General features: G+C 50.3%; 2 protein-coding genes and 1 long non-coding RNA gene across 11 annotated transcripts; 2 read left to right on the forward strand and 1 right to left on the reverse strand.

The window, feature by feature from the left end:
• The first annotated feature begins 704 nt into the window (after positions 1 to 704).
• LOC149916057 (uncharacterized) lies at positions 705 to 3,759 on the forward strand. Its single transcript, XR_016471180.1, has 3 exons — positions 705 to 907; positions 2,339 to 2,565; positions 3,641 to 3,759. It is a non-coding gene; the product is annotated as an uncharacterized LOC149916057 (long non-coding RNA).
• LOC149916058 (galanin receptor type 3-like) lies at positions 2,853 to 8,196 on the reverse strand. 2 transcript variants are annotated; one of them, XM_090150503.1, is made up of 2 exons: positions 7,915 to 8,196; positions 2,853 to 4,561 (listed from the first exon to the last, which is right to left on the reverse strand). In XM_090150503.1, the coding sequence occupies exons 1-2, from the start codon at positions 8,157 to 8,159 to the stop codon at positions 3,880 to 3,882; spliced, it is 927 nt and encodes a 308-aa protein (XP_090006629.1). In that variant the 5' UTR covers positions 8,160 to 8,196; the 3' UTR covers positions 2,853 to 3,879. The 2 variants fall into 2 exon arrangements, with proteins under 2 accessions (XP_090006629.1, XP_090006630.1); XM_090150504.1 differs by having other exon boundaries at positions 6,132 to 8,013.
• CYSLTR1 (cysteinyl leukotriene receptor 1) lies at positions 8,102 to 26,576 on the forward strand. 8 transcript variants are annotated; one of them, XM_090150498.1, is made up of 6 exons: positions 8,113 to 8,335; positions 8,957 to 9,000; positions 9,329 to 9,369; positions 9,930 to 10,135; positions 11,285 to 12,419; positions 23,940 to 26,576. In XM_090150498.1, the coding sequence occupies exon 6, from the start codon at positions 23,983 to 23,985 to the stop codon at positions 25,018 to 25,020; it is 1,038 nt and encodes a 345-aa protein (XP_090006624.1). In that variant the 5' UTR covers positions 8,113 to 8,335; positions 8,957 to 9,000; positions 9,329 to 9,369; positions 9,930 to 10,135; positions 11,285 to 12,419; positions 23,940 to 23,982; the 3' UTR covers positions 25,021 to 26,576. The 8 variants fall into 8 exon arrangements, 7 of the variants coding, with proteins under 7 accessions (XP_090006624.1, XP_090006625.1, XP_090006623.1 ...); XM_090150499.1 differs by having other exon boundaries at positions 12,292 to 12,419; XR_016471178.1 differs by lacking the exon at positions 23,940 to 26,576 and adding an exon at positions 12,577 to 13,287 and having other exon boundaries at positions 8,102 to 8,335; positions 9,930 to 12,419.
• The last annotated feature ends 701 nt before the right edge of the window (positions 26,577 to 27,277 follow it).

Below are 27,277 nucleotides of genomic sequence, written 5' to 3' on the forward strand. Positions count from 1 at the left end.
GCGAGGCTGTGTGTGCTGATTTCATTGCAGAAATAGCCCTGAGCTCTTGACAAACACAGAGCTGGTGCAAAGAGCAGCCTGACCTCGTGGCCACAGCCCTGTGAATGAGCAGCTCCTCAGCCCACACCATGCAGGGAGTCGTGCTTCAAGCACAAAAGAAAAACAAACCAAAAAATCCCGCGTATGTTGGCAAGGCTGTGGAGAAATCCCCTTTCCTGCAATGGTTTTGAAATCTCATGTCAGGATGCAAACAGAGGCAGCGCGGCAGCTGTCATCAACCAGAGAGCTGCCTGGGGATTCCCAAATGCAGTTCCTGCTGGTTTGCTCTGATGCTTAAGGTGTTGCTCCAGGGACAGAGCTTTCCTGTGGAGCATCCCCCTCTGCTTCAGCCCAGTATCTGTGCAGGAGTGCAGGAAAACAGCCTTCCATAATAGGAAAAGGGGCTCTTCTCCCCAAGCTACCAAACTGTGCTGACCCTATGTGAGGCCCTGGGATTGCTGAGCCCCCTGGGGGCTCTCTGCTGACAGGGGAAAGGAAACGCTTTGTATTATCAGTTCTATCATCCTGTGTAAGGTTTGTTTCCTCTGTGCTCGAGAAGGTGATCAGCGATGGAGGAGATGGGGACTGCTGCAGTGTGGATTTACCCTCTGCTGTGCGAATGGAGGGCAGGAGATGCATGTACATGGCAGCACCTCTCTGTCCTTTGATTTTTCTCAGTGTCTCCATTTGCCTTGCAAGAAGTCAAATGTGGTCTGAATGTTCCCTAATAAAAATCATGCTAAATTCCTTAGCCCTTCTTTCGTGGTGAGTTTATGGCCTAACACAGGACCTCTGCCCTTCAACTCGTGTCAGAGGGAGGAGGTGAATGCTCTGCTCCCCACGTGTCCTGCATGCACTGAAATGAGAGGTGAGCAATTCTCTGACTTCAGCACAGAAGAGAAAACCCCCACGGGGCTGTGATGGTGGCTCTCCCTGCAAAAACCCATCAGGGCAGAGCCACAGCAATCAGAGCGCCGGCAGCAGCCGCTCTTATGGGGCTGTGGTTACTTCTGCAGAGGGATGATCATCCCTTGGCTTTTGCATTTTACTTTGGTTTATATTTCATTTGTTGGAGCCTCTTTGAGAGATTAATTTGCCTTTCAGGAAAATGTGTCATTAGCAGATAGCACGAGGAGATCTTGGAGCCATGGGATGACTTGTTTCTGTGCGTATATCATCAGGTCTCAGGCAGGAAAAATCACAGAAGAGTTCATTGCTTGCTAAAGTGCACGAGAGCAGGCAGCAGGGCAGCATTGCTTTGGCTCTGGCAGAGATAACCTGGCTGTATGCTTATTTTCAGACAAGTGTCTAGGAGTAACTACTAAAAACCACCCTGAAGGAGTACCCAAGGTGGTATTCTGGGGTACAGACCATGCTCAGTCATGATGGAGTATGACAGTAACCACCACTGAGCCCTTTGATTCTGTAGGGAAGAGCAGCAGCATTAGCATCAGCTAACATCCGTGCTTACAGTCACTGCTTCATTCACATTATGGGAATGAGTCACTCGGGGGGGAGGAGAACTGTGCTGAGATCCTCAGCTCTCTTTGCTCACCATTTGGAGGAGGGTCTTGTTCAGTGCTTTGCTTTTCCAGAGCATGTGTATCCTTGGTGTTTCTGAATGTCAGTATGGCCATTCCTTGGACAGTGGGACAAGCAGGCTGCGCTGTGCTGGGGGGGGGCACCTGGTGAGGCACAGGGCTAAGCTCACAGCCAAGTGCCTCGCATGCAGAAGGAAGCAGCATGAGAAGAGCCACGGGAAGCATCCTGCTCCTGAACGGAGGTTGCTGTCCAAATTTCCCACTGCAAGATGATGGTGTAACAAAACCTATGAGAACATTGGAATACTGAGCAGTTTGCAGCCCGGCAGAGGGCCTGAAATGCAGCGAGGGATGCCAGTGGTGGGCAGCCCTGAATCTCACTGTGTTCAGGAGCACTAAGTGCCTCGTGCTGCACCAAAGACCCCACTGCTGCTGGCACCCACCCCAATGTATTTCCATTTAATTCTGTTTTCTAAGGCTACCAGGTGCCAACCTGTCCCTGCCACAGCAGACAGCAGTGGATGCCCAGGGCAGCCTCTGAGCAGCGTGAACTTGCTGGCGTCTCAGCACAATTATGAAGTCTCCGTTTCCAGAAGACAACAACATCCTCTTGTGCTGCTTCCTTGGTTTTTTTCTGTTGCCGCAGCCTTTTGCATTTCATTGAAACGCTGCCACGACTGGCACTGAGTTCACCAGACACTGGGTAGACACCCAGAAGATGAACCCGTGGTAATCATTTTATTAATCATTACATCCAGGTTTAAAGCCTTCAAGATAAAGCAAGAAATGAAGCACGCAGACTCCAAGAGCCACAGAGCTGACCTGATGGGAAAGCAAAGCAGGCAGCGTGGTTTCCTGGGAGGAAAGCTGTGCTGCTCTGCAGCTGCTGCAGGAATAGTGCTGCTACAGCTCTGTGTCCCCCAGGCTGGGCAAGAGCAAAAGAAGGTGCACACACAGTTTGGTCTTAAGAGCCCAGCATCCAGCTGTAAGTCAATTCCTGCTGTGTTTTGCTATAGGCTGCCTGCTTTTAGGTGCTGCCTGAGCCCAGCTGTGCTCAGTAGTTGCTTCCATCAGTTTCTTGAGGGAAAGATAGTTGGTCTGAGGGCAAAACACCTGTCACAAAAATCAGGCTCATAATGCTGCTGCCAGGTGGAGGGTTTGAGACTTAAAGTTCTGTGGGCCTTTTGTAGCAAAGCTCTGATCCTGCTTGCAATGAGGCATGGGCTGAGGGAGGAGCTGCTGAAAGCACAGCAGTGAAGGATCCTCAGGAAGAATGCACATTTCTAACAGCGTGTGTGCTTTAACAAAGCTTTATTGGTTACAACACTTTAGGTTTCATTTCTCTTTAAGCTTTCAAAACAAGGGCACACCATAGTACAACAAGTTATTAAATCCTCCCTGCAGAAGGAATCAGCTTTGTTAGGCAACACCCTAACTGATGGCATTGCAGCAGAGCTCAGTAAGCAATGTGTTTTGGTGCTCCCTGCTTTGCCATGAGCCCTCTGTGTGCTCCTGGCCCTGTGTTGTCCTCATCCCTGCATGCAGTGCCTCTGACACAACTGGTATTTGTTGTAATGGCACTTAGGCTGATGCCTCTGTGATTTTCTTTTTATAAAAACCATATCCATTGCTTTTTTTTAAAATCTATCACTGCAGCCAAAGGATTGGATTGTTGTAAAGGATTGTGGCAGCTGAGGTAAGAGCTTGGTGCTTTCATTGCTTAGAGCCAGCCATGCCATTGACATCACCTCTGCTTGGTTTCTGCTGTAGAAGCAGAGATCTGGGCAGCAAGGTCTGTGAATGACCACAGATTGCAGAACAACACACCAAGGTGGTTTCATCTCCCAAAGCCCCCTTGTCTCCTGATCCTAGTGCTGAGCCCCGTGCTTCACCTGAGTTAGAGATTGTAGGACATAAATAATGGTTTTAATATACAGTCGTACAGCTCTTGGCTCAACGCATCCCTGAGTAAGCCTCTAAGCATCATTTTTTATATAAATACATTTTGATTGCTTCAATTCCCACCATCCTTCACGAAATGTCATTTGTTTTACCTGCAGAGCAGACAGACTCCAGACTGAGAACACCCACTGCGGGGCTGTGTTACCTCACAGGACAACTATGGGTTCCAGGTCTCCTCAGGCCCCCACGATCCTCATCACCAAGCATCAGGAAGCAGGACAGATTTGTGCACCAAAACACGAGCCCTGGCTTCCTGGTTGTTGGAAGGTTTTCAAACCATTTGTGTTGGAGGGTCTTCTGCCTGGTGTTGACGTGCTGCTCCCTCTGGCTGCGCCCACTACTTTGTTCTGTTGGACACACTGAAGAATATTTTGTAGTAGATGTAGACATTGACAATCCTTAGAAGGATGCCCAGGAGGTAGCTGAGGGCTCTGAGGAGGGCTGCAGCCCCACTGGAGAGGAGGAACAACCAGACAATGGGGCCGCAGGATGGAGAAGTGCTGCTGGCTTTCAGGACATCATCAACCTGCAGCAGGATGCACTCAGCAGCAACCAGCAGCCAGATGGCTCTGGAGGTCAGCCTGGCATTTCTCACTGTCCGCAGGCTGCGGGACTCCATGGGGAAGAAGGTGATGAGGTATGCCTCCACGGCCACACAGCTGAGCAGCAGCGCACTGATGTGTGTGTTGGCCACCAGGAGGTTCTGCAGCAGTGCTGGTGTGAATGCTGTGCGTGGGACAGAAGCACTGGAGGTCCACAGGAACAGCTCAGCAACAGCACTCACAAAAATGAGGAGGTCTGCTTTTGCTAGGCTGGAGATGAAAACTGCAGTGGATTTGGAGGAAACTCTGGAGGACTGCAGGATGAGCATCACGTAGCCACTGCCCAGCACACCCAGCAGGGTGCTGATGGCGTTGGAAGATGACAGGACGAGGTACTGGATGTACTTAAGCACCAGGTATCTTCTGAAATCCTTCATGTGGTCCCTCTCCCTGGAAATGCCAGCTAGGGAAGAACACCTGGAAAGCATATAAAGAAGGTGGTTATACATAAGACTGGTGGGATACGTTCCAGACAAACGTTACATGCTTGTACAAACTCCCAGCTCACTGCAGCACTGCTGTGGCATTGGCTGTTACCCAGAATCGGAGTCATTTAGTGTGAAATCCTCAAAGTGCATCAATTATGAAAGAAATGGCCTACAAACCCAGGGGATCCTAGCATTTTCTCGTAATTAATGCAGGGAACTGTAATGACTCTGTGTGAATACTGGGAAACCAAGGTCAGAATAGTGCTACTTCCATTATGCAAGTTTTTTTTTTTTTCCGGCTTGCCATGGGATGAAGCAATTTCAGAGATATTCATGATTATCACCGAGAAGTCCTTAAGGACAAACGGGAAAAGCTCCAGAGAACTTGGAGAAGAAAAGCAGGCCCTGTCCCGAGGGAGGAGCAAGAGGGGCCCCTTCCCAGCAAACTGCTGGAATAACCAAACGTCATCTGAGTGATGGAGTGGAGATAAGGAAACTCATGGGGGTTTCTCACAGGTGAAGCACACTGAGTTGCCAAGCTCCATTCTCTAGCAGGGTGATAGACCCTGGGGGGAGAAAGCAGTCACAAGCATCTTCTATTTATGTATCTATATAAAATTAAGATATATTTCTCTTGGATTTCGTTAAGACTTTCAATATTGTGTTATGAGGCATCATACAAAGGAGTGAGCTAGGCAGTGCAGACTAGGAAGAGCTACAGTTAAGTCATGCCTAGGGAGGTGGAAAAATGAGAGGCTAATTATCAGAAATTGGAGGAATGATGTATCCGAGGAGGATCTGCAGAATAAGGAACAGAGCTCACTTATTGAGTTAGCTTATGAAGTCTGCTGTAACACATGAGCAAGAATTCTGTAACCGTTTGTGGGTCCAGTAGTCTGAGAAAGGTGTCGACTGCTGGCAGTGTTTGATGTGGATTGAAGACGACGAAAGAAAGCTAAAACATGATTCAGAGCGGAAGGAGTCAGCATTGCACAGCCTGGATTAGAAGAGATGCTCATCTGTTAAACTGCCCTGATGTCAATTCAGATCACAGATGAAGGAGATGTCGTTGTTGCTCCCCCTGGCAGGAGCACCTTGGGGTTGTACTGCATGCAAGGCTTTTCCTGTAGTTACCCAACAGGTCTGAGTGGCTGCTGTGGTTCCTGCCTGATTTTTGTTTTCATGAGACAATGCCAAAGTGATAATTGTGTGTAATTCCTAAGAAAGGCACTACAGGAGCCAGCGTTTGTAAGGATGGGATTCCTGTTGCTTGTTGAGGCTCAATTACTCATCCAGGTTGACTCATCTGAGATCCATGGGCACCTTTTCTCTTCTTTTATGTACCCGAGCCAACTTGGGGGAATCCTTTGCTGAAGAGGTAGGAAAAACTCAGCTGTACTGCAGCTGAACTGGGACGTGGTTCATCTTACCCTCATTTTCCACACTGATTAATTTGAAAAAAAATCTCTTTCTGTCAAAAGCAACACTTCTCTGCAGTTCAGGACTCTCTCCATTAACACAAGGGTCTTTGCCAGCTCAGCCCTTTACAGCCCACTAACCTGCCAAGATGTGGCACTGCCTCACTGCTGATGGAAGTGGAGGTGAAGAGGAGGGTTGGTCACTGAGTGTTGGTTTGACCACTTGCTTGGACAAAAAGCATTGCTGGAATGAGGATCTGCTGTTGGAACAAACCCTCCCCACCTGCAGTGTGAAAGCTTGTCCTTCTGGCTGGTGGTGGAGGAAAACCAAACTGTGCTACGTACAGCTGAGCTCTGCTTCATTCTGTTACTCAAGGAAGTTCCTCCTTGTTGGGCTGGCTGCTGGAATCATTAAGGTTGGGAAAGATGTCTAAGATCATCAGGTACGTTAAGGATGTTTTCTTGACAGCGGATCTCTACCATAAATTCTTGCGTGATGAAAAGTCCCTGTAAGCTGGCTGCTGCGTGCAGGAGATCAATGTGTTTGGCCAGAGGTCTTCAGCTGAATTCAAGGCTGTGGTTCCCAGAATGAAGGCAGCAAACAAATCAGAACTGGTTGGGGCGGTTCAATGAGAGAGGGAAGTGTGCAGCTCCTTGACCTGGGGTTTTACATCTCCTCTGGAGAATGTGGAGATAAACATTAACTGGAAAATAAACTGAACCAGAAGGAAGGCTTGTCATAAAACCAGGCTGCTTCGATCTGTCTGTCCATTCAGGAATTTCCTCCATCTTTTTTTTTTTTTTTCCATGTGAGTTTGAAGGGAAGTGATCCCGCTGAGTGGATTTACAGCAGATCTTCATCACGGCCACGTGAAGCATTTTGAACACTGAACTCCTGGGCACTGAGTCCTATCCTTCACCCTGGGACCTGGTGATGAGCCACGGCCCCTCCCAGTGCTGGGTGCTGCTCAGGGATGCTGAGCATCCGGTGCAGCCAGGGGCTGTGCTCAGAAGCAGCCAGACCAGATGCTCAGGAACTCAGAGTGTTTTTCACATCTTCTCTTCCTGAAAGCTTTACATAATGCTGCATTCCACATAAGGTCTCGATGGGCTTTGGAAAGGAGTTGTGTTTTCCCAAAGGATGATGTCTTCCTGCTGTCCATCTGAGATGTGCCCAAGGTGTCCCTCCTGCTCCAGGAGATGGGGCCATTGTGGTTGCTTCTGTCTACTCCTCACATGCTGTGATTTGGTGCTTTAAGCTCCCACCCAGAATGCAGCAGGACGAGGTTCTGTTTCCTCCCTTGCCTTGGGCATTGGGATGTTTATCTCTCAGCAGCTGGCTGTGGGTGGGAATGCTTCTCCTTCTAACTGAAGAAGTGGGCAGAAATCAGCCAGGCTTGGGGCTGGGAGAGCTCCCAGTGCTCGCTCTAAGTGCTGCCAGGACGCACTGCTCCAGTAAATGGAGCAGAGCCAGGAGACGTTCCTGGCACAGCGTGGCCCAAACCGTGGCAGTTCAGGGCTCTCCACCAGCTCCTCATGGTTCTGTCCCGTGTCACCCACTGCTGCCTGGGGGCAGTGCTATGTGGGCAGGTTCTGTTTGCACTGTTTCAGACAAATCCTCAGCCCAGACCCATGGCACGCTTCCATCCGTGCTGGATTTTATCCGTACCAAAACGTCCACCTGGGGCGCTTCACAAATTCCAGTGAACAGTGACTTCCACAGTCCTTGTTCTGTCCTTGCTATGGCGCTGTAACCTGCGAGGTACGTAATAATATCCACTGCTCTCAGGCAAGGGCTTCCTTCTAAAATTCTTCTTGGAATCGTGCCTGAGAAAACGCAGAGGAGGAGGAGGAACACCCAAAGCACCTCCGACCGCCGTGGGCTCTGTGAGCTTCCACTCCATTTAAAAGCCAAAATACTTACATTTGCTGAAAAAAGCAGCCAGAGCTGGCTTTCCCCATCACCGTGTGCTGTGTGTGCTTCCCCAGCAGTGTGCAGTTCCCTTGGATCACTCCCTGGCTTTTATAGATAACGCGCTCACGCCACGTCAGAGCGGGTTTGCTTTGCCAGGCACCATCCCAGGGTGATTTCACAAGAGACGTTGCCTGAATCACAGCAGTGTGAACCGCCTCAGAACTTTCAGCTGTCTGGAAAAACTGATGCCCCATGTGACAGAGGAGTCCCAGACACTTCCTCAAACACACGGCCACAGCTGGAGCGGATTACGGGGGAGCGTGGGCTCACAATGTGTGAGCTCTCACACGCTGGCTGTGAATACGAGTTTCTTGTGAGCACTGCAGTGTAGCTGGAGCAGCACAGCAGCCAGCCTGATCGGGACATCCAGGTGTGTGTTTGTGTTGGTGTTGCTGGGGTTACCTGGGTGTGATGCTGTGACGTTGACATCAGCCTCCACCTGTTGTTCTCTGGGGGTGACACGGGTTGAGCAGAGGGTGTTGATGTGGGTGAGCCCTGTCATGGGACTCGGTGTGGTGGGGGAGGGGAGAGGTGTCCCTCAGACACCACAGATAATAGCAAATCACACAAGAGGAGAGGATGTTAGCACCAATTCCTTCTCCAAAAGAGTGGTGATGCACCAACGCAGCCTGCCCAGGGAGGGGGGCACGTGGAGGTGCTCCGGAACAGCAGGGACGTGGCACTGAGAGATGTGGGGATGGGCACGACGGGGTGGGCTGGGGGTCTGAGAGGGCTTTTCCAACTGGAATGATCCTATGAGCACACAGCACTGCACCCAACCCATCCCAAACACCAGGCTCACGCTCAGAGCTCCTACATCAAAACGGAGAACTAAAGGCGCTGATGGAGGCTATGCTGCTCTGTGCCCTGCGAGCCCAGTTTTGTGCTTTGAATTCTGTTTGGTTTTGCATTTGATTTTGATAAGAACGAGTTCATTTGTGCCGCAGGGGTTGTTACTCTTCCCATTACATTTGAGCATTTTGCTTGTCAGGATGACAGAAAGAATTTTCAGCTGTGAGACCATGAATCCTGCAGGTGAGTCACACACTTTCCCAGCACCCTCCCTATTCATAACCTCTGCCCATTGCTGGAAACACTTCTGCTTCTCCCAGCACCACAGTGCCTCCCCCATCCTGCAGCCCCACTCACCCCCCACCCCTGGATCCACTCAGTGTCCCCTCCTGCACCCCAAAGAAGCCCCAAGAAGCTGCCTCACACCGATCTGTGTGCCAGCACAACTTGAGTTCCAGTGCTTTTCCATACCCTGTTTGCTTTGTGCTGAACCCTTGTTTGAGTGCTTGGCCAGCTGTGTACATCGGTTAACCTGTTATTCTCCTTTCTTTCTTTTTTTTTTTTCCCTTAGAGTCTGGAATACAATTGGATTTCATTAGAATTCAACAGTAGGTAAGAAAACATCAATTTCTCTGCCCAAAGTGCTCCGCTTTGCTTTTTGAACCAAAGCATTTCCAGCACTGCTTTGCTGCCTGCTCCTTCCCCTCTCTCACTGCTGACCCTCTCCCCTTCTTTGTGATCCCCCCCCGGGGGCTCTGCCCATCCCAAAAAATCCCATTCCTGGTTTCTTCCCCTTCCTACCAAGCAGAGTTCTATTTTGAGGCAATCCAGTGGAACGATGACGCCTGCATTGCTTGGGTGTTGCTGAGGTTTTTTCCCAACGTTCTTGAAGATTTTGAGTTCGCTGTGGGAAAGCAGTTTTTGTTTCCAGTAACTCTGCAGCTCCATTCTATGAAACGGGTCCAAATTTCTGTTCTTTGGTGGTTAACCCTTCCTCAGGTCATGCCAACACCACCATTCTCTTGCTATCCTCCTTGCTCCCTATGGGATGTGCACCCCCTCCCCACCCTGAGGAGCAGCAGGAATGCATTATGTCTGTGCCTGGGTAAAGCATTACATGGAGGATAAGGAATAGTTGTTTTCTTTCTTGCCTCTGTTCTCTGTTTTTGCAGTAAGTTCTTGGGTTGCACGTGGCTCAAATGAATTCATGGCCCCTTTTTGCACAGCTGATGGGACAGGTTTCTCTATGAGGGAACAGTGAAAAGATTTACGTCCTCATCTCTTCTGCCTAAGGAATTGAATGGATCAAGATAAGAAGTCAAACGGACAAAAATGGTGGTGAAGCACATAAGTGGGAGAAGAGCTGAGATGCATGAAGGTTAATGCAAATCTCACTTGGTTTTGGCTTGCTTGCTTCCTTCCTTTCTGCCTAACCAGCATTTCTAATTCTGAAACAAGAGCAGAGCGTTGGGAAATGCCTCCCCCCAGAGCACAAGCAGCAGGAGGAGGTTCACCTTCATCCCTGCAGCTTTGGGAATCTCCTGCTTGAAGCTGCACGTTCTCAGCTGATGACTTTTCCAAGTGAAGATGCAGCAGCCCTGCACTGCTGGGATGGCAGGCCTGGGCTCTGCCCTATGCTCTGTGCAAACCCCTCCAGCACTCACACCCATTTCTTCCCGTTCATCATGTGGTTTTCTCTCTCACTGCTATGTGGGGCCCAGAGAAGCAGAGCAGAGGGTTTTTGCTGCAGCTATTTGTCCAGTGCTTTGTCTCAATTCGGTTTTAATGTCTCCTTGTAATGAGTTTTCTTCCTCCTCCAAGGATCTGGGAGATCTCCTTGAGGGTGGTGAGGCACTGGAACAGGTTGCCCAAGGAGGCTGTGGATGCCCCATCCCTGCAGGCATTCAAGGCCAGGCTGGATGTGGCTCTGGGCAGCCTGGTCTGCTGGTTGGCGACCTGCACACAGCAGGGGGTTGGAAGTGGATGAGCATTGTGCTCCTTTGCAACCCAGGCCATTCTACAATTCGTCCTGCAGATGGCTTTCTGATAAGCATCCCCTTGTTACTTGCCTTCGCTTACCTCAGTTATCACTTATTCTGTGTTCTCTCCTTACTTCTAACTTTCTTGGTGGTATTTTGTACTCACATACTGAAGGACTTGCAGATTCAGTCATCCAGTCTAACTTGTATCATAAAATGGGCGAAGGGTTTTGGCTTTGTTTCCTGGGATGGGATGCATGGAACAGCCAGTAAGAATCCATGGTGACTTTTCACCAGATTTTCCAGGAAAACGAGAGCCAAAGCCATAACCATCTGCAGGAGGTTATCCCATATGCTCTGCCTGAATAAGGGGTCTCAACATCAGGCCGAGATACGCCATGTTTTACTTTCCTCCTATCTTCTGCATTTCATAAACAACTCAATGAAAAGTCTTTTGAGACTTTCAGTTTCATCTCAGATGGTTCTGACACCTCCATTTCCCATAGCGATCGAATCAGGGGAGGCACTGAGAGCACGTTGTTTTGCAGGCTGTTGGGTTTGCTTTCTGCAGAACACCAAGGGTTGTCCAGCTGGTGTCAAAAACCCTTCGTTCCTTACACCTGAGTTCCTCACCCAGTGTGAAGCATGTGACAAAGGCAGACAAACCACATCCACATCCCCCAGATGTGCGGCAACAGAGAGGCCGTGCTCACTTCTGCAGTCTCAGGAGGAATGGTGCTCAGCTCCGGAGCAGCATCCTCTGTTCCCCCCATGTTGTCATTGCTTCTAGCAGCAAACCAGGGTGGTGTGAGTGCCTCTTGGGAGCAGGAATGGCCACAGAATTTCCATTCACCCGATGCTTCCAGGGAGATAAGAACTGGGATGGAGCCATACCACTGGGAGCAGTGGGTCTGTGCATCCCTGCTTCATCTCAGGCATCCTGGCACCCATCGTAGTGCACTAAAAGGCACAGCTCTGTGTGCGCCCACGGCTTCTGGGTCCTTTCCCCTGCGAGGCAAAGCAGCTCTATTTCCAGCCGTGTTTGGTGTGTTTTGCATTTAACTTGTTTCTTCCGAGCGTGAAAAAAATAGCATTTGCTGTGCCTATATAGAGACAGATCCAGTGCAGCATGTATGTTTGTTGCTCAGTGTGCAGCACACACACTTCTCCCTCCCACTCTACGAAGTGACTGCAGTTCTGGCAAAGGATCAGCACTGATTTCTCCAAAAGTGTCCTCTGCTCCCCCTGAGTGCCGGCAGGACACACTGCTGCTCCTCCAGATTTCCTTTGGGAAACAGTTCCTCCGCAAACACTTGTGATGCTTTTCCTGAGTATGACTACAATTTCTATTTTTCCCTCGAGGCAAAAGAGAGGTCATATCAAAGCTACTGTAGGAGAAAAAATATTTTCAACTTGACTTGGCGTTGGGCATTTTCCAAGGCCGTGATGGTCTGAGATTGAGATTTTCTTCTGTTTGTTTTCTCTTTGGTTGGTTGGCTTTGCTTTCTGACATTTGGGGATTGTTTTCCATTTTTTCTTCCTTTTTTTTTTTGAGAAAATTGAGTTTTGTTGAGTCTCATCAACTGGAATGGGAAATCATCATTGAGTAGGAGTGACAATTCATTGGAACTGCCAATTCAGTTCTTCGCTGGAAGCAGCCCTTGGGATCCGGGCATGATGCAGGTAGGTGAGCTCAGCAGAATGGCATTCCTGTTTCCAGCTGCAGGAAATGGAAAATTTGCTCAGATCTTGTCGAGTTTTAATTGAATTAGATCTAAAAATGTGCCCTAAGATTTCCTATGCAAGCATTAATATTTCCCTTCCAAAAAACACTCTAAAGAAGGCAGACAGCCTACAGGGGCACAGGACAATCCCGTGGGATCAGAAGGAAGAAATCCTCTTTGCCATAAACATGTGGACACATCTGGTGACCCCGTCCCCCCTGCCAGAATGGGAAGGCCACATCTGTCCCATTCAACAGAGGCATCCCATGTATTTCTGGAAGGGTAACGTCCCACCAAACGCACACTGGTTGACCTGGAGCCCTGAGCCACCAGAAGCAAAGCCAGCATTTGTCCCCTGTGCCTACGGCCATTGGGCAGAGCTGCTTTGCTGCGGGAAGCTGAGAAATGACAAAAGGAATTCCTGGCACTGCTCTCATTGCTCGCCAGAAATCCGCTTTGCTCGTCCTCAACCGTCGCGGGGGAAAGTTGGTTTGTCAGAAATAAACATTTATTATGCTTCCAACAAAAGATCTGAAGGGCTATTTACAGCACTGTTCTTGCCTGAAAGAATGAGAGGAGGAAATGATTCTGTGCTCCGCCGTGCAATTCCCATCTTAGTAGATGTGTTTTATTTGGACAGATGACAGGCATTAGTGAATTGTTTCCTACAGAGACCACACAGATGGGCAAAAGGAACTTAGTTAACCAAGAGAACAGCGTAATTGCACTGTTATCAAACTCACTGGAAGCCCCAGAAATATACGTGGGAAGCCTCGCTGTCCTGAGGGAGATATTTAGGCCTATTTAAGGCTCAGATTGTTTAAACGTTTTAAAATTGGCCATTGTCCCTCATTGTCAAGATTTCTTCGTGGTCTTATTTAATATTTTTGGTGCTGGTGATGTAATTATGAGCAGGCAGGTTTAACCTGGCAGCACACAGCCACATGTGAGCACGGAGAGGGGAGAAATCCCAAAGCCAGCTGTGGACAAATGGCTGCACAGACAGCGCAGCCATGGATGGATCTGCCCCATGTCCTCTCAAAAGCAGCCCCAGTGTGTTGTTTTTCATGTCAGCCATGGAACACAGCCCCCACATGGAGCACAGCTGCTCCTGCTGAGCAATCTCGGGGTTATATACTTCCCCTCATCAGGAAAAGTGGGTATGGTTTGCCCTGGTGGAGTGAGGAGGTGATTCATGATGGGGAGAGAAGCTGCGTCTGACTGCTTCAGCTGCAGGCTGAGGACGGGAACCCCTCATCTGAAGCCTTTCTGGAGCAACCAAAAGGCTGCAGAGACCTTCCTCCACCACAGCTGGGTGCTGGAGCTGAAGGCACTCAGGTACATGGAAGGAAGGATACGGTGAGGGATTTTTCCATGGGGGTCAGAGCAGTGCTGGGAGATGTCCATTGCACGGCTGGGGCTAATTGAGATGTGAACAACTTTGTACTTGCTATGTAATGTGTTGGAAAGGCTGAGAAACTCGTATCAGTTAAGATAACATTTCACTGATGTAGAGCTGTGCAGCCAGGAAATTCCCTGCTGTGCTCTCGGCCACCTGCAACCTTCTCACCTCCTCCTCAAAATCAGGGCTCTGCCACAAAGTGCCTGCAGCCCTCAGTTCTGTAGGCAAGCCCATCCTTGGGAGGACTCAGTGCTTTGATTCCCGTGAGCATCCTCAGTTCACAGTAATAATTCGTGTCCTTTATGGCAAAGACAGAGCTCAGGGGGTAACTGGCTAGGGAAGCTGTGGTTGGGATGAAGAAGGTAAGCTTGGTCTGCAGGTCTTGCTCTGCACCTTTTCCTCTGCTCATCCTTACCTCAGCTTGTTTCTGGTCTGTGCATGGAATCCTTGGGTTACCTGCAGATCTCATCTGAGTTTACAATCCAAACCCACAGAAGTCATTTTGGTGTTGGGGGGTTTCCCTGTGACCTCCCTGCATCACCCCTCTGCAGCAGCCTGGAGCAGAGGGGAGAACAGGGAATGCCAGCAGGTGGGGCAGGGTTTCATTTGGGATGGGGCAGCTGTGTAGATTTTGTGACTGTAGGTTTTGTCTGCTCAGGGTGATTCGGGCCATGAGATCAGAGGAAGTTGGTGTTGGGATTCTGGGGTTGTCACTGAGCAGATCATCTGCCTATCGAAGATGATAAAAGAATTGGAGAGAGTCCAGGGGATGGAGTAACTGATCTGTTAAATCAGGGAATTACCAGGCTTCTGGTTTTTAAGGTCACGTCAGTGGTTTGCAGAGGAAAATGGCTTTTTCTGCCAGCCCAGATGTTAAGGAGAGGTGCTGCCTGCCTGTGGACATAACCCAGTGCGGGCATCGCTGGTGCTGGAGGTGTCACTGAGGGCTGTGAGGGGAAGCAGAGAGCTCTCAGTCTTTAATTACCACTCTCCTTCCTCCTGTCTGGAGGAGGGGACTGGAATGTTTGAAATGCTTGGTATGGGAAGGCAGGCTTGCATCTCACTATTGGAGTCCTCTCGGTATTTGCTTGGACCAAGGAACTCCAGGGGGAAAAAAGGATGAAAACTTCTCGTAGAGCTCAATATGGCACCTGGGACTCAGCTGATGGGACAGGAGCAGTCTGTGTGGTTGGGGACAGGTGCTGGGAGCCCAGCTTGAGCTGAGAAGGTGTCAGACCTTTCAGTTCCTTTGTAACTCCAATTAAGTGCAAGTGTCTGAATAAATAACCATTAATATCAATCCTCTTCAGCCTCAGCATGTAAGTTAAACAAAACCATCCCTGATTCATCTTGCAGTGCTCAGATTGCCCAAAAAAGGGCAGTTTTTGTGATGTTGGATGATCTTTGGGGGAAGGTCAGCCATAAATCTCAGTTGTGTGGACAGTTGGCTGGGGAAGCCAGGAGAGGCTGGCAGTGGCTGCAGCCCTGTGTCCATCCCAGAGCACAGCGTCCCTCTTTGGCCCAGTCCCGTAGAGCTGGTCTGGTTCTGCTGCACCAGCAGCCACAGAGGTGAGTACAAACGACACCAGCACACTTGTATCTGTCTACGTGTGCCACATATTGCAAATTCAAAACAAAAACTAAAAGCTTCCTGCTTCTAGTCTTCAATCAGAACATCAGGGCTCTTTGATTTTGCAAGAGTAAAACCTCCACTGGTATCTGCTGGACAAAAAGCACTTCAGATCAAAGCAGGGTATGCTATTTTTCATCCCCTCCACAGGAGAGTTTTCCTCTTTCAGCAAAGTCTTTGCATCTTCAGCAACGTTCAGACCCACAGAAACAAACGCATCTTTGTATTTCTGGTGCTGTTGCCAGAGCTGGGGCACGCGCACCTGGAGATGCTGTCACACTGACATTGCATGAGTGACTTTAAATGTCAGACACGCAGTTTCTGTTCGTTGCAGAGCACCTTTCCTAGCTTGGCACCACCCAAGGTCACCCCAGCTTTATCAAGATGGAGCTTAGAAGCTTTGGTGCTAAAGAGGGTTGAGAGTCATTACTCTGTGGAAGGTCCATTGTCTGTGCTGTGGCTTTGCTTCATTGTGCAGCCTATGCTGTAAGAGATGAGACCAGCCACTGGGTTGACTCAAAGGATGAAGGCAGTGAGCCGTGATCTTAGAAGCAATTAAATAGCTGAAGCCATTTGAAAGCACACCGTGCACTTGGTATGGGCACAACTCATTGAAGCCAGCAGCCAGAGGTTTGCAGTGTGATGTAAAAATGGCCAAGCAAGGGAGAGAGTGAGGCAACTGTCTGCAGTAACTAACAGCATAAAGAGAGGACAGTTACTGGAAGCGAAGCTTCGGGTTAGAACTGGAAATAATAGAAATAAATGAATAGGAAATATAGAATAAAAAGCTCACTTGAGAGTAAACACTGGAATAGCTTCCTGATAAAAGCAAGGTCCCAGGTGGGATGTGGTTTTCCAGGAATTTGATCAGCATCATGAGTGTGTGTATATATTTATAAACAACCTGTGTACGTGCTTAGCTGGAGCTGGTGGTGAAATCTGAAATACCATGTTGTAAGGGGGAAATCTCTTTTCCCAAGACTGCTGCTTTCTCTGTACATAGGGGAGTTATCCATGGAGGAAAGCAGTTCCCACTGTTGAGCAGTGCTCTGAATGTTAACTCGATTCTCAAGAAGCAGAGCAACATCTCTGAGATCAGTTTTTATTGCTTTACAATAGTCGCAGTCTGCACTTGCCAAAAAGTTTCCCCTTGTGAACTGGGGCAGATCACATCCAGAGCTGCTGTGCTGCTGGGAAACAAATCCCCCCCCAGCAAACCTGCACCTTTCCTGGCACACGTGGGGCTGTGGGGCAGAGGGCTCTGGGCTCAGCCCCAGCCCTGCTCCCAGGGCAGCACCGTTGGGTCAGAGCACTTCTTCTTGCAGAACCTGGGCAGGTGTGCCAAATGAGGGAGCTGCTTGCTGTGTGTGCTCTGTTGCATTGAGTGCAGTGAAAATACAGAGAACTGCAAAGGCGTTGCAAAACTCTGAGTATTGCAGAAGATCCTTAATGGAGAATAATAATAATAATAAAGAAAACCCCACGGTTGGTTCTTGGAAAGATATTGCAACAGTTTGACAAGAAGTTGTTCATCGTGAAACAGCACCAATCTGTGATTTGCTGTGTTAAAGTAGGGTCAGTGTCCCTCTGGGAACTCGTGGTGCACCCTGGGGTGATGTTTGTCCCTTTGGTAACATCTCCTGGCTTCCAGGGCAGGGCAGAACAGGTGGTGCTCAAGCAGGGATGAGCTGCAAGCGGAGCATCGCTGGGTTATGGCTGTGAGGAGGGCATGGGGTGGTGTGGGAAGCACTGGGGCAGCAACTGAAGCAGGGTGTGATGCAGTGAGTTGTTGCCCACTGGTGGGGTCCATGAAATAAGGTTGTGATTACTAAGGGCCAAGCTTCTCTGTTAGAAAAGTTCCTTGCCATGTCCTCCGTGATCGATGGTTAAATATGTGCTCTAGCAGCCGAATGTGGGATTGCTGTAGGTGGCTGCAAGAGCATTTCCAATTGATTTCTGCGATGCTGGGACCTTATCTGAACCTCAGATCCAAACCAACAGCCTCCGGAACTGTGTCACTATCTATCTGGGGCTTTCCTCTTTAAGTTTTTCCTTTTAAACAAGAGAAAATTCTGAGCAGCTGAATGCTCAAAGGATGGGACATTTCTAACAGCATTTCCCCCGCTGACTTCATCCGGATTACTTTGCATATCTGTTTATCTGTTCTCATCTTTCTCATGACTCAAGTTTGCTCACTTAAAGCTCATCGTGCAGCCCCACACCTCCCCCCCCTCACATTGCTTGTGGGAAGGAGCTCTGTGTTCATCTGTCACTGCGCTTCCATTGAAGAGCAGTGCATAACTCAATTTGGTGTTGATGGAATCCGCATCCAGGGTGAGCACCGCTCTGCCTGCTGGCACCTGCAGCAGGGCAGAGTAGCACTGGTGTACAGCAATGGGCCCTGGGCTGTGGGTGCTCCCCCTGGTTGGCTTTGCATGTGGCTCTTCTATGGGACCCACTCCTCTAGGGGTGCAGAGCTGGGGGAGAAAATAATGGCCTTTTAAAGGTTGTGTGGCAGTAAGTCACCTGAAGCAGATCCATTGCAGCCAGTGCTGCTTCAAGGAGAGCTGTATTTTAATGGCTGCTCTTCTGAAAGGCAGAATTTTGGGTTTCTGATGGGGTATTTCCTAAGAAAAGCCTCTGATGAGGGGCAGCCGGAGCCAGCTGGTGGGCTGTTGCAGGGCTGCCCTGAGACAAGAGGAGGAGCACAACCTTTGCTGTGCTGTGGCCACATGTTTGACATGATTGTGTCACAGACAGTTATCTGCCCATCTTCAAATACGGGACCATATCTCAGCAGCAGCAGCCGATAAACACAGCTCTTGCTTCACACGGTGCCTCTGTTACCAACACTGAGACGTAGCAATGCTCATAAATTCACCTTTCAGACTTGAAGAAATGTGCAGCCATCCCCAAATCTTAATGCCAAAAATCCATGGATTTTTAACCACGTTTATCCAATGCCCTTTTCCAAGAAGAGAAGGGCAGCCTGCATTCCCACCTTATTACTCCAGGCTTTTGGGGCTATTTTCCAGAGAAAAAGTAAAGCAGAAGCTCCAGAACTGAGAAATGCTTTCCTGTGTATGGCTGTGTTTTCTGGGGGTGGGTTTTCCCATCTTTCAGAGGCACAAAGCTCTGACAGCTCACAGAATGGGGAGTGGTTGCACTGGGAACACAAGGACTCGTGTGCTGCCTCAGTACTGCAGGTGAGAGGAATGACAACGAAAAGCAACGGGTGACTTCTGTCCTCAGTTTGCACGCCAGTGTATAAGAAGTAAGAAATGCAATGTCTCATAGTGGGGAGCAAAGCTGGAAAATCAAAGCGTGGCTCTTTGTCTAAGAGCAAAGTAACCAGTCTGGGTCAGTGGGAGCCTGCCCAGGTAAGTGGGAATCGGTGACATTTCATGGCTCCTGGCACATTAACAGGAACAGGCTCTGCTGCTTCTGAACGAGGGTGTGCCATTCATCAACAGGCACTGAATGCTGCTCGTGTTTCTCATATTGTGAGCTACACAAGTTACAAGAGATACTTGTGAGCCGTGGGCTGATGCAGGTGCAGCTCAAAGATGTTCTCTTGCTATGTGCACAGGCAGGGAGGGGAGGCAGTAGCTGGCTCTGTGAGGACAGCACCTCCTCATACTGTGACTTTTTCTGCGGGACTCCAAAGCCGTTTGCCACCTGCTAAAATCAATCCCATAATGTCAACAGGAGTCTCGAGCTTCCTCCCTTTGACAAATGCTCCTGCAGTGCTCTTGTTTGGAGCACCCAGTCCCTGGGTGCTTGTCTGGAGTCCAGGCTGCAGCTCCCTGTCCTTTCCTTCTGCACGAGATGGGATGGAGATGGTTAGAGGGTTCCCTGCGGTCTCTCCCAGGCAGAATCCCCTGCAATCTCTGCTCCCTGCCCCAAGCCCCCAAGGTGCAGAAGGCAGGCAGGGGGCACGGCTCTAGAGATGCCACCCCAACCCATTCCCTTCCATTGTTCCTCCCACGAAAGGAGATCAGTGAGTCTGAAGCAGCCGCAGGATGTTCTGGATACTTAGGGTGAGGATGATGGATTCTCTGAGTTCTGCCCTGTGGTTGTTGCTGGGGGAAACGTATTTAAGCCCCTGAGGATCCCTGAGCAGATGCATTATTGCAAACAGCTGCTAAGCAGAGACAGTGCTGATGCCATCCTTCCATGCCAGCTGGCTTTACGTCACCTCTCCACCCTCATTCTCTGAACAACTAATCAAAAATTTGCAGCTCCTCCATGGGTACAAAGCAGAAGTTGCATGTTTTGCAATGGCTCTGGGGTTTCAGCTGCCAGGGCACAGAAACTGATGCCTAAAAGTGATTTTTCTGTCTCTTTCCACGCTCCGCTGTCAGTGTACCAGCACTCTGCTCATTACCCCACACCAAAACTTTCTGTTGCTTTTCCCCACTCTCCTCCACCTCCTCTCATCAGAAACATTATTTCACCCTCACCAAAGGGGCAGAGGTGTCTGGGATGAGCCCAGTTTTCAGGTCATGCTCTTCTCTGGAAGCTGCATCCCGCAGTGAGTGATGCTGCAGCAGCTCACCCTCCTCCATCACAGCACGGCCCAGCCTGCCCCATCGACCTCAGGCAGAGCAGAGCTTGCTGCCCTTCTTGCAGCAGGGTTTCAGTGAGAAGCAGCCAAATTTAGCGAGTCCAGGAGAGGAAAGAAGCTGCAGCATGCAGAAAAGATTTTTGCTTTATCACTAAATGCTGCCTTCTTGATTTCTCCTTAAATAGGCAGAGGGAAAGCTGCTTCCGAAGCCGAAGAGCTTTTTCACACAGGCTGCAAACCCTTTAGGCTTTTAGGAAAATTGCCTGAAATTCTATCTGTAAAGACAAAAGCAGAGCAGTGCGCCGGATTGATGCGATGTTTATGTCAAGTAAGTGAGAGCTGAGCATCTTTGCCACAGTTCTGGGAAGGAGAGCTTGGGGGCAGGGGCAGTCAGGGCAGAGCAGGGCTGTTGGGCTCCTTGCAGAGCCGGCTGTCCCCCAAATGCAGACCAAAAAGTCTGTTGACTTTGGAGGAGAGCAAAGGAACCACTTAACATCACGTTGGCAATGAGCTGCTGGGTGAGAGCTGCCCTGGCTCACCTCAAACCCCACAGCCAGCCTCCTGGCCTCTGTCCCTCTCCCAAAGCACCCCACAGCTCTTCCTTCCTCTCCCCGTCCTCACCCCCACTGTGCAAGATTTTACATCTTTTCCCCCCATCTCTCCTCCCATGTGTGCTTTTTGACACCGAGGTTTCTCACCTCTTGTCATCTTTAGAAACAAAAACCTGTTGCCTACCACTCCCTCATCCTCCTCTGCTTTCTGTTCCACCAAACTTACAATTTATCTCCTTTTATCCTCATCCTCCTAACACCTGTAGTTCTGCCCAGGACAGCTTTGAAGCCCCACTGCTCAGAGGAGAGGAGGTAAGTCCTGTCCCCCCAACCTTGCTCTGACCTTTGGCTGGAAATGTCCCATTCTTGGAAGTGTGGGGTAAAAGAGAAGAAAAGGAGAAAGAACGGGGAAAGAATAAAAATAGAAAGGAGAAGGAATAACAAAACAGAGTAGTAAAAAAGCAGAAGGAATAGTAAAAAGAAGTGGCAGAAAAAAAAAAAAAAAAAAAAAAAGCAGAAGGAATGGCAGAATGGAGTAATACCAAAACACACAGCAAAAAGGAGCTGCAGCACCAGCTCTGTGGTGTGGGAGGTAGCAGGCAGTGGATCGCCCATCCCTGGCTGTTCTGGGACCTCTGTGGTGGGAGGCTTCAGCACCCAGAGGGATGCAGCACTGGGCAGACCAGCCTGGGGTTGTGCAGCCAAAGACCTGCTGCAAATGTGCAGGAAAACTGTCGGGGAGGAAGAGGTGTAAGCAGGAAGATGGAAGGAAGGGCTGGCACAGCTCAGCTGCAGGGCTGGGCTCTGCCCAGTGTGTGCAGGGCAGTGGGGCTGTGTGTCCACGTTATTGCTGATCTCTTCTTGCGCTTCATTCCCAGAGAGCAGCAGCATCCAGCATGGTGGCATTCTTTTGATGCTGAACCATTAATTTAAGAGGTGTGCACCCAGCTGGGACAGGTCTGGGTCCTTCCTTGCTGTTAATGAGCCAAGGAAAGAATTGGGAAGCCCTGGAGCCAGGTGTCACTGCCTGACAGCCTGCAACCCAACAGGTCCCACTCCCAGGCATTCCTTCCCACCCCCCACCACCCCCTCCTCTCCCTGCCCCATTACACTGGGGTCAGGTGCCACCCGTGCCAGACACAGAGGTCCCATGGGAGCAGGAGGACATGGAGGGTTGCACATCCTGCAAGCAGGGAGCAGCACATGGAGCCCATGGGCTCTGCTGCTTTTTCCTGCCTGCGGCTATGGAAGTGAACCCCGAATTCTGCAGAAAAACATCTACTAAATACTTCATTCCCCATGAGGAGCTCAAGCTTAATATTAGACCTTGACATTAATACCAGAGGTCCTTTGGGATGGGGGGGGAAGAAAATCACCTTTCTGGTGGTGATGTCGATTCCATACGGCGTTCAGGGCATCTCCCCCTGCCCCGGGGCGGGGAGTTCTGCCCCCCCATAGCGGAGCTCAGCACTACGGGGGTGGCGGAGCTGCGGAACGAGGGCTGCTCCCGGCGGTCCCTCCCCGTGCGGGGGGCGGGGGGTCCGCCCGCTATAAGGGCGGCGGAGCGGGGCAGGGTGGCTCGAAGCGGCTCGAATCGGCGCGGCTCGGATCGGCACGGTAAGCACGGGGGGGTCCCGGCGGCTGTTTATTCGTTGCGCTCCGCTTATGGAAGGGTTTGTTTGGGTAGGGTCGCTCTGTCTTTTTGAGGCGGTTCCCACGTTTCTTGCCGACGATCGACGCTGCTTCGCATCTCAGCTTGAAGCAGACGGTTCGATCTTCTTTGCCGGCAGCGTAATTCCTCGTAATAAAGAAATGGTCGCTGTGTGTCACCGCGGCCGCCGGACGCTCCGTTTGGACGCTGCGCTCCGTCCGCCCCGCAGCTCCGCGTTCCTAAGCGGTGTGTAAATAAACGGCTCTGCGAGCTGCTGCTGGGCAAACGCTGAGCGGCTGAAGGGATTCTCGTCTTCATGCCCTGATGCAAACCTGAGCTAAAAGCTCAGCTGGGAAGCGAGGTTCTGCTTTTCCATTTCCAGGCGCAGAGCAGTCCCCTGCTGTAACGGTCACATCGGTGCTGTAACCATCAGTTGTCCTTCTGGTTACAAAGGCGCTTCAGACTGCGTTTAGAATTAAGGGCAGCAGGTCCCAGAAGTCTTACAGGCAAACACTTTGTGTGGTTGCTCGCTGTCCACGGGTGACTTGCAGAACAGCATCAGAAAGACTGAAATTCAGTCCCCAGCAGGTGTAAAAGTTTGTAATCCATCTCAGTGCCGCTGAAGAAGTGCACACAAATGTGGCACGGAGATTACATAAGACAGTTTATCTCCTAGGCAGACGATGGCTGAGATACCCGGGTTTTCTCACAGCCAGCCCAGCCCTGGCCACAGAAAGGCAGCTGCCGTGAGCAGAAACTTCTGTGGGTTCCCCAAAGGCAGAAGGAAGTTTGACCCCAAATGTGCTTCTGGGATCCCCTGGGGTTCCTTTGCATTTCCCAGTTGGGCTCCTTCCTTCCCTGAGCACTGTGTGACACTGCAGAACAGCTCAGCTTCCCCACACAGCCTGGTTTGCCCCGATTCTGCTCATACTTTGTAACTACCTTCACTGCCTGCAATGTGCAGAGAGATCATTCCAGCCCCTTAATCTCAAGCATCTCGTATCGCTCTTCATGTCTGAGAAAGAACTGATACGTGACACCTCAGTAAGTACACAGATGCTATCTGTGTGAGTTTTCATGAGCTGATGGAGGTAGCAATCTCAAAGCGTTCTTGCAGCACACGGCCCAGCCTTCCACCTCCTGTGCACAGCGCTTGTTTATATCTCTAAGTGAAGAAGTGCTTGTTGGAGCACTTCTTATCCCTTGTTGGAAGCCATGCTGCAGACTTCCTCCTGCAGTGACAAGGAGGAATGCAGAGCTGCACAGCTTTTAGGGACTTGATTAGGTCTCAGCACTTGAAATCCCATCGTGCTGTGGCTGCCTTCATTGCCCCTTGGAAGGACAAGCTACTTCAGTTTGCAGGGAGTTGGAGCTGTCTGCTATAGCAGTGGAAGAGGGATGCAGTGCTGGGGATGTATGAAGATGTGACCCCGCTGCAGTAGGTGCCAGGGTAGGAGTGGTGGCTGAACTAGATGGTTCTAATGAGATGTCACTAATGCATTGGTCTTTGCAGGACCACATCCCTTCCTGTTTGTTCTCTCTTATAAGAGAGAGTCAATGGGTTTTTCTCCTATTTAATAATCATATTTCCATGTGCTGCTTTCAACAACTGTAACACAACAGCTGAAATACGACAGCTCTGCTGTAACTGCTGTATAACTGAGTTTTCCATCCTTAGACTTGAGATCCCTCTCCAGCCACCCAGTGCCTCCCAACAAGAGATGACCACGCTCCTCAACAACTCGCTGTGCCAACACGCCATCGATGACTTCCGAAACCGCGTCTATTCCACGCTGTACTCCATGATCAGCATCATGGGCTTTGCTGGCAACGGCGTTGTGCTCTTTGTGCTCATCAGGACGTTCCGGCAACGGACGGCCTTCCAGGTGTACATGCTCAACCTGGCCATGTCTGACTTCCTCTGCGTGTGCACCCTGCCCCTGCGTGTGGTCTACTACGTCCACCAAGGGCACTGGGTCTTCAGTGACATCCTATGCAGGCTCAGCTCCTACGCTTTGTATGTCAACCTCTACTGCAGCATTTTCTTCATGACTGCCATGAGCTTCTTCCGCTGCATAGCCATTGTTTTTCCGGTTCAGAACATCAATTTGGTCACGGAGAGGAAGGCTAAATTCGTGTGCATCGGGATCTGGATTTTTGTTACCCTGACGAGCACTCCTTTTCTGATGAACGGGACTTACCAACACGGCAACAAGACCAAGTGCTTCGAACCCCCAGAAGACACCCAGAAGACCAACATAATCGTGATCCTGGATTTTATCGCCCTCTTTTTGGGTTTCATTATCCCCTTTATCATCATAACCATCTGCTACACCATGATCATAAGGACCCTCCTGAAGAACTCCCTGAAGAAGAACCAGGCCAACCGCAAGAAGGCCATCTGGATGATCGTCATCGTGACGGCCACCTTCCTGGTGAGCTTCACCCCATACCACGTGCTGCGCACTGTTCACCTGCACGTGCTGCGGCTGCGGCGCTCCAGCTGTGAGGACACAGCCTACCTGCAGAAGTCGGTGGTGGTGACGCTGCCTTTGGCCGCGGCCAACTGCTGCTTCGACCCATTGCTCTACTTCTTCTCGGGGGGCAACTTTCGGAAGAGGTTGACCACCTTCAGGAAGGCTTCCTCCTCCAGCATCACGCAAGCCTTCAGGAAAAAGTTCTCCTTGAAAGAGAGAGACGATGAACCTTTTGGGGAAAGCAATAAGGAGAACGGGAATGCCCCTGTGGTCGCTTCATAATGCGGTGCGACCTTCCCATGGGACCTCAGATGGGAACGGAGATCTCTAAACTCTTCCAATAGATGGGAGCCTTCACTGAATCCCAAAATAGACACCAAGTTATTTACACGGCAGAGGTCAAGATGATTCCTGCCCCGCTCCCAGATGCTTTTGCTTTGGACTTCAGTTTCAAAACGCAGTGTGCATGTGGGGCTCGCAGGATCAGTGCCTGTATATGGAAATCCCAGGTCGGGCACTGGGATCCCTCCCTCGCCCACCCTGCAAGCAGCAGCCCTGAGTGCTGGGGCAGCAAGTCTGCAGGGGCCAAGCAGCAGCAGCTTCAGGGGAACTACACTGATGTGCAACCTGGATGTGTCTCCAGAGGCACAGTGGTGCCTTGCTGCTGCTGAGAGGGGTAAGGATTGGATGTAGTTCCTTCTTTGTTCAAGGAGGTTGTGGATGCCCCAGCCCTGGAGGCATTCAAGGCCAGGCTGGATGTGGCTCTGGGCAGCCTGGTCTGCTGGTTGGCGACCCTGCACATAGCAGGGGGTTGGAACTGGATGAGCATTTTCAATCCAGGCCATTCTGGGATTCTATGATTCTGAATTCCTAAAGAAACGTTCTTTGTGGGAGCACCTTCAAAGTTATGGTAGCCCAGCATGCAGTTGAAATGTATTACAATGGGGCTGGTCTTGTAAGTGACAGCTGTGGAATCTGGGTTATCATTCCAGTTCTTCACGAGTTTTGCCTGAAAGTAGAGCTCTGGGTACCCAGAGCCCAGAGCACGACAAGGCCTTTGTGAAGCACTGATTAAGTTTGAAGAAAAAATACAGTGGTAGACATAGTTTTAAAAAATAGCCACCTGTGATGCACACCTGGTCCTGTTCAGAAGCACTCTTGTTAAAACACCTTGCAGAAAAGCTGCAACCCAAGGCTCTGCAGGGATTTGGATTGACCCAGCCATCGAGAGCCAGAGAGCTCACAGGGAGATGTGACCGATGTCGTTCTGAGCTCAGAATAATGGAAACGGATTGGAATGAGAAACTTTCAGATCCTGGGCCTAAGGAGTCATTCCTGAGGTTCCCCAGTTAAACCCACTGTAAATGAGTCAGTGCTGCGTTGTTTTGGTGGAGTGATGTCCAAAATTAGGACTCTGCATCAAACAGAAATACAGGAATTTTGTAGTCGAGAAACAGCAGTTGCTAATGAACTGCAATGGGGCAGTATTTAAGAGGTTATTTGGTGTCATCTTAAGGAAAGGAATGATGTTATATGCAGGCAGAAATCACTGTGAAAAAGGCAAGCTTTGGAGTATGTAGAAAATAACATCTACTTTCCTAAATTTTAAAATATTGTGCATTGTATGGTAAAACTAGATATATATGTATATGTTGCAAAGCATTTTTATTCTAGAATTATTTTTTTCCCATCGTTTCACTTTTTTTTATGAGGCAATGTGTACAGCGAGAGAAAGAGCAGTGGGTTTTGTTTTGTGTAAGGGGAAAGGCTGTTTAAAAAGAAAAAAAAAAAGACAAAATTAAATGGAAATGTTGCAAGCTCAACTTGTGCTCGCTGTGCCTTATTTCAAAGCCTCTGCGAATGGGTTCTTTGGGTTTTTCGGGTTCTTTTCGGGCTCTTTTCGGGCTCTTTTTGGATTCGTTCCCCCGTTAAGCGCTGTAGGATAAAGCAGGACGCAGCGCGGAGCTGCGCTCGTTCCGTTCGCGGTGCGATGCCGTCCCCTACCGAGCGCTTCAGCCGCCGCTGATGATGCCGGGTGATGCCCGGCAGCCGAACCCCACACGCACCGCTGGGGGCAGCCCCGGCTCGGCGCTGACGGTGCCTTTTCCTGCCGCCCGGCCAAGGGAAGCAGCTCGCTGCTCGCTGCCCTCGCACGGATGCAGCCCTGCTGCATGCAACGCGGTCAGCGCGGAGCAGGGAGGTGCCGGCTGAGCACCGCAGCCCCAAGGCGCTCACGCGAGGCGCTGCTTTGGCACGCTGCAATAATCCCTGAGCGCAGGCTGGTCAGTGGGTCCGATGGCGTTGTGCCGTTGCTATTTGAAAGGGCAGAAAAAGAAAGGCGGCATCGCACGGCGCTGTGCCGGCACTTCAGGCTGCGCGCTGAGCGCCCAGCAGCTCTCTTCATGCTTCCAGCTGCTGGTGGCACCGCGTGTGCTGCTCCGAGCCTGCAGGGTGCGAGCTGGCGGCGTCCTCGGGCTTCACTGCAGCCACCACAGCTGGGAATGGGCTTTGTTCTGCGTTTTGTTTTGTTTCATTTTCC

Source organism: Phasianus colchicus, chromosome 14, assembly GCF_987193195.1.
Source record: "Phasianus colchicus chromosome 14, bPhaCol1.hap1.1, whole genome shotgun sequence".
NCBI lineage: Eukaryota > Metazoa > Chordata > Aves > Galliformes > Phasianidae > Phasianus > Phasianus colchicus.

What these genes read in the sequence shown, in the direction of transcription:
- LOC149916058 (XM_090150503.1), bottom strand. Translation starts at nt 8,159, where the DNA reads ATGGGGCATCAGTTTTTCCAGACAGCTGAAAGTTCTGAGGCGGTTCAC. An exon ending in GGCTGCTTTTTTCAGCAAAT is followed by an intron (nt 4,562 to 7,914) that starts GTAAGTATTTTG and finishes TATGCTTTCCAG; the next exon opens with GTGTTCTTCCCTAGCTGGCA.
- CYSLTR1 (XM_090150497.1), top strand. Translation starts at nt 23,983, where the DNA reads ATGACCACGCTCCTCAACAACTCGCTGTGCCAACACGCCATCGATGAC.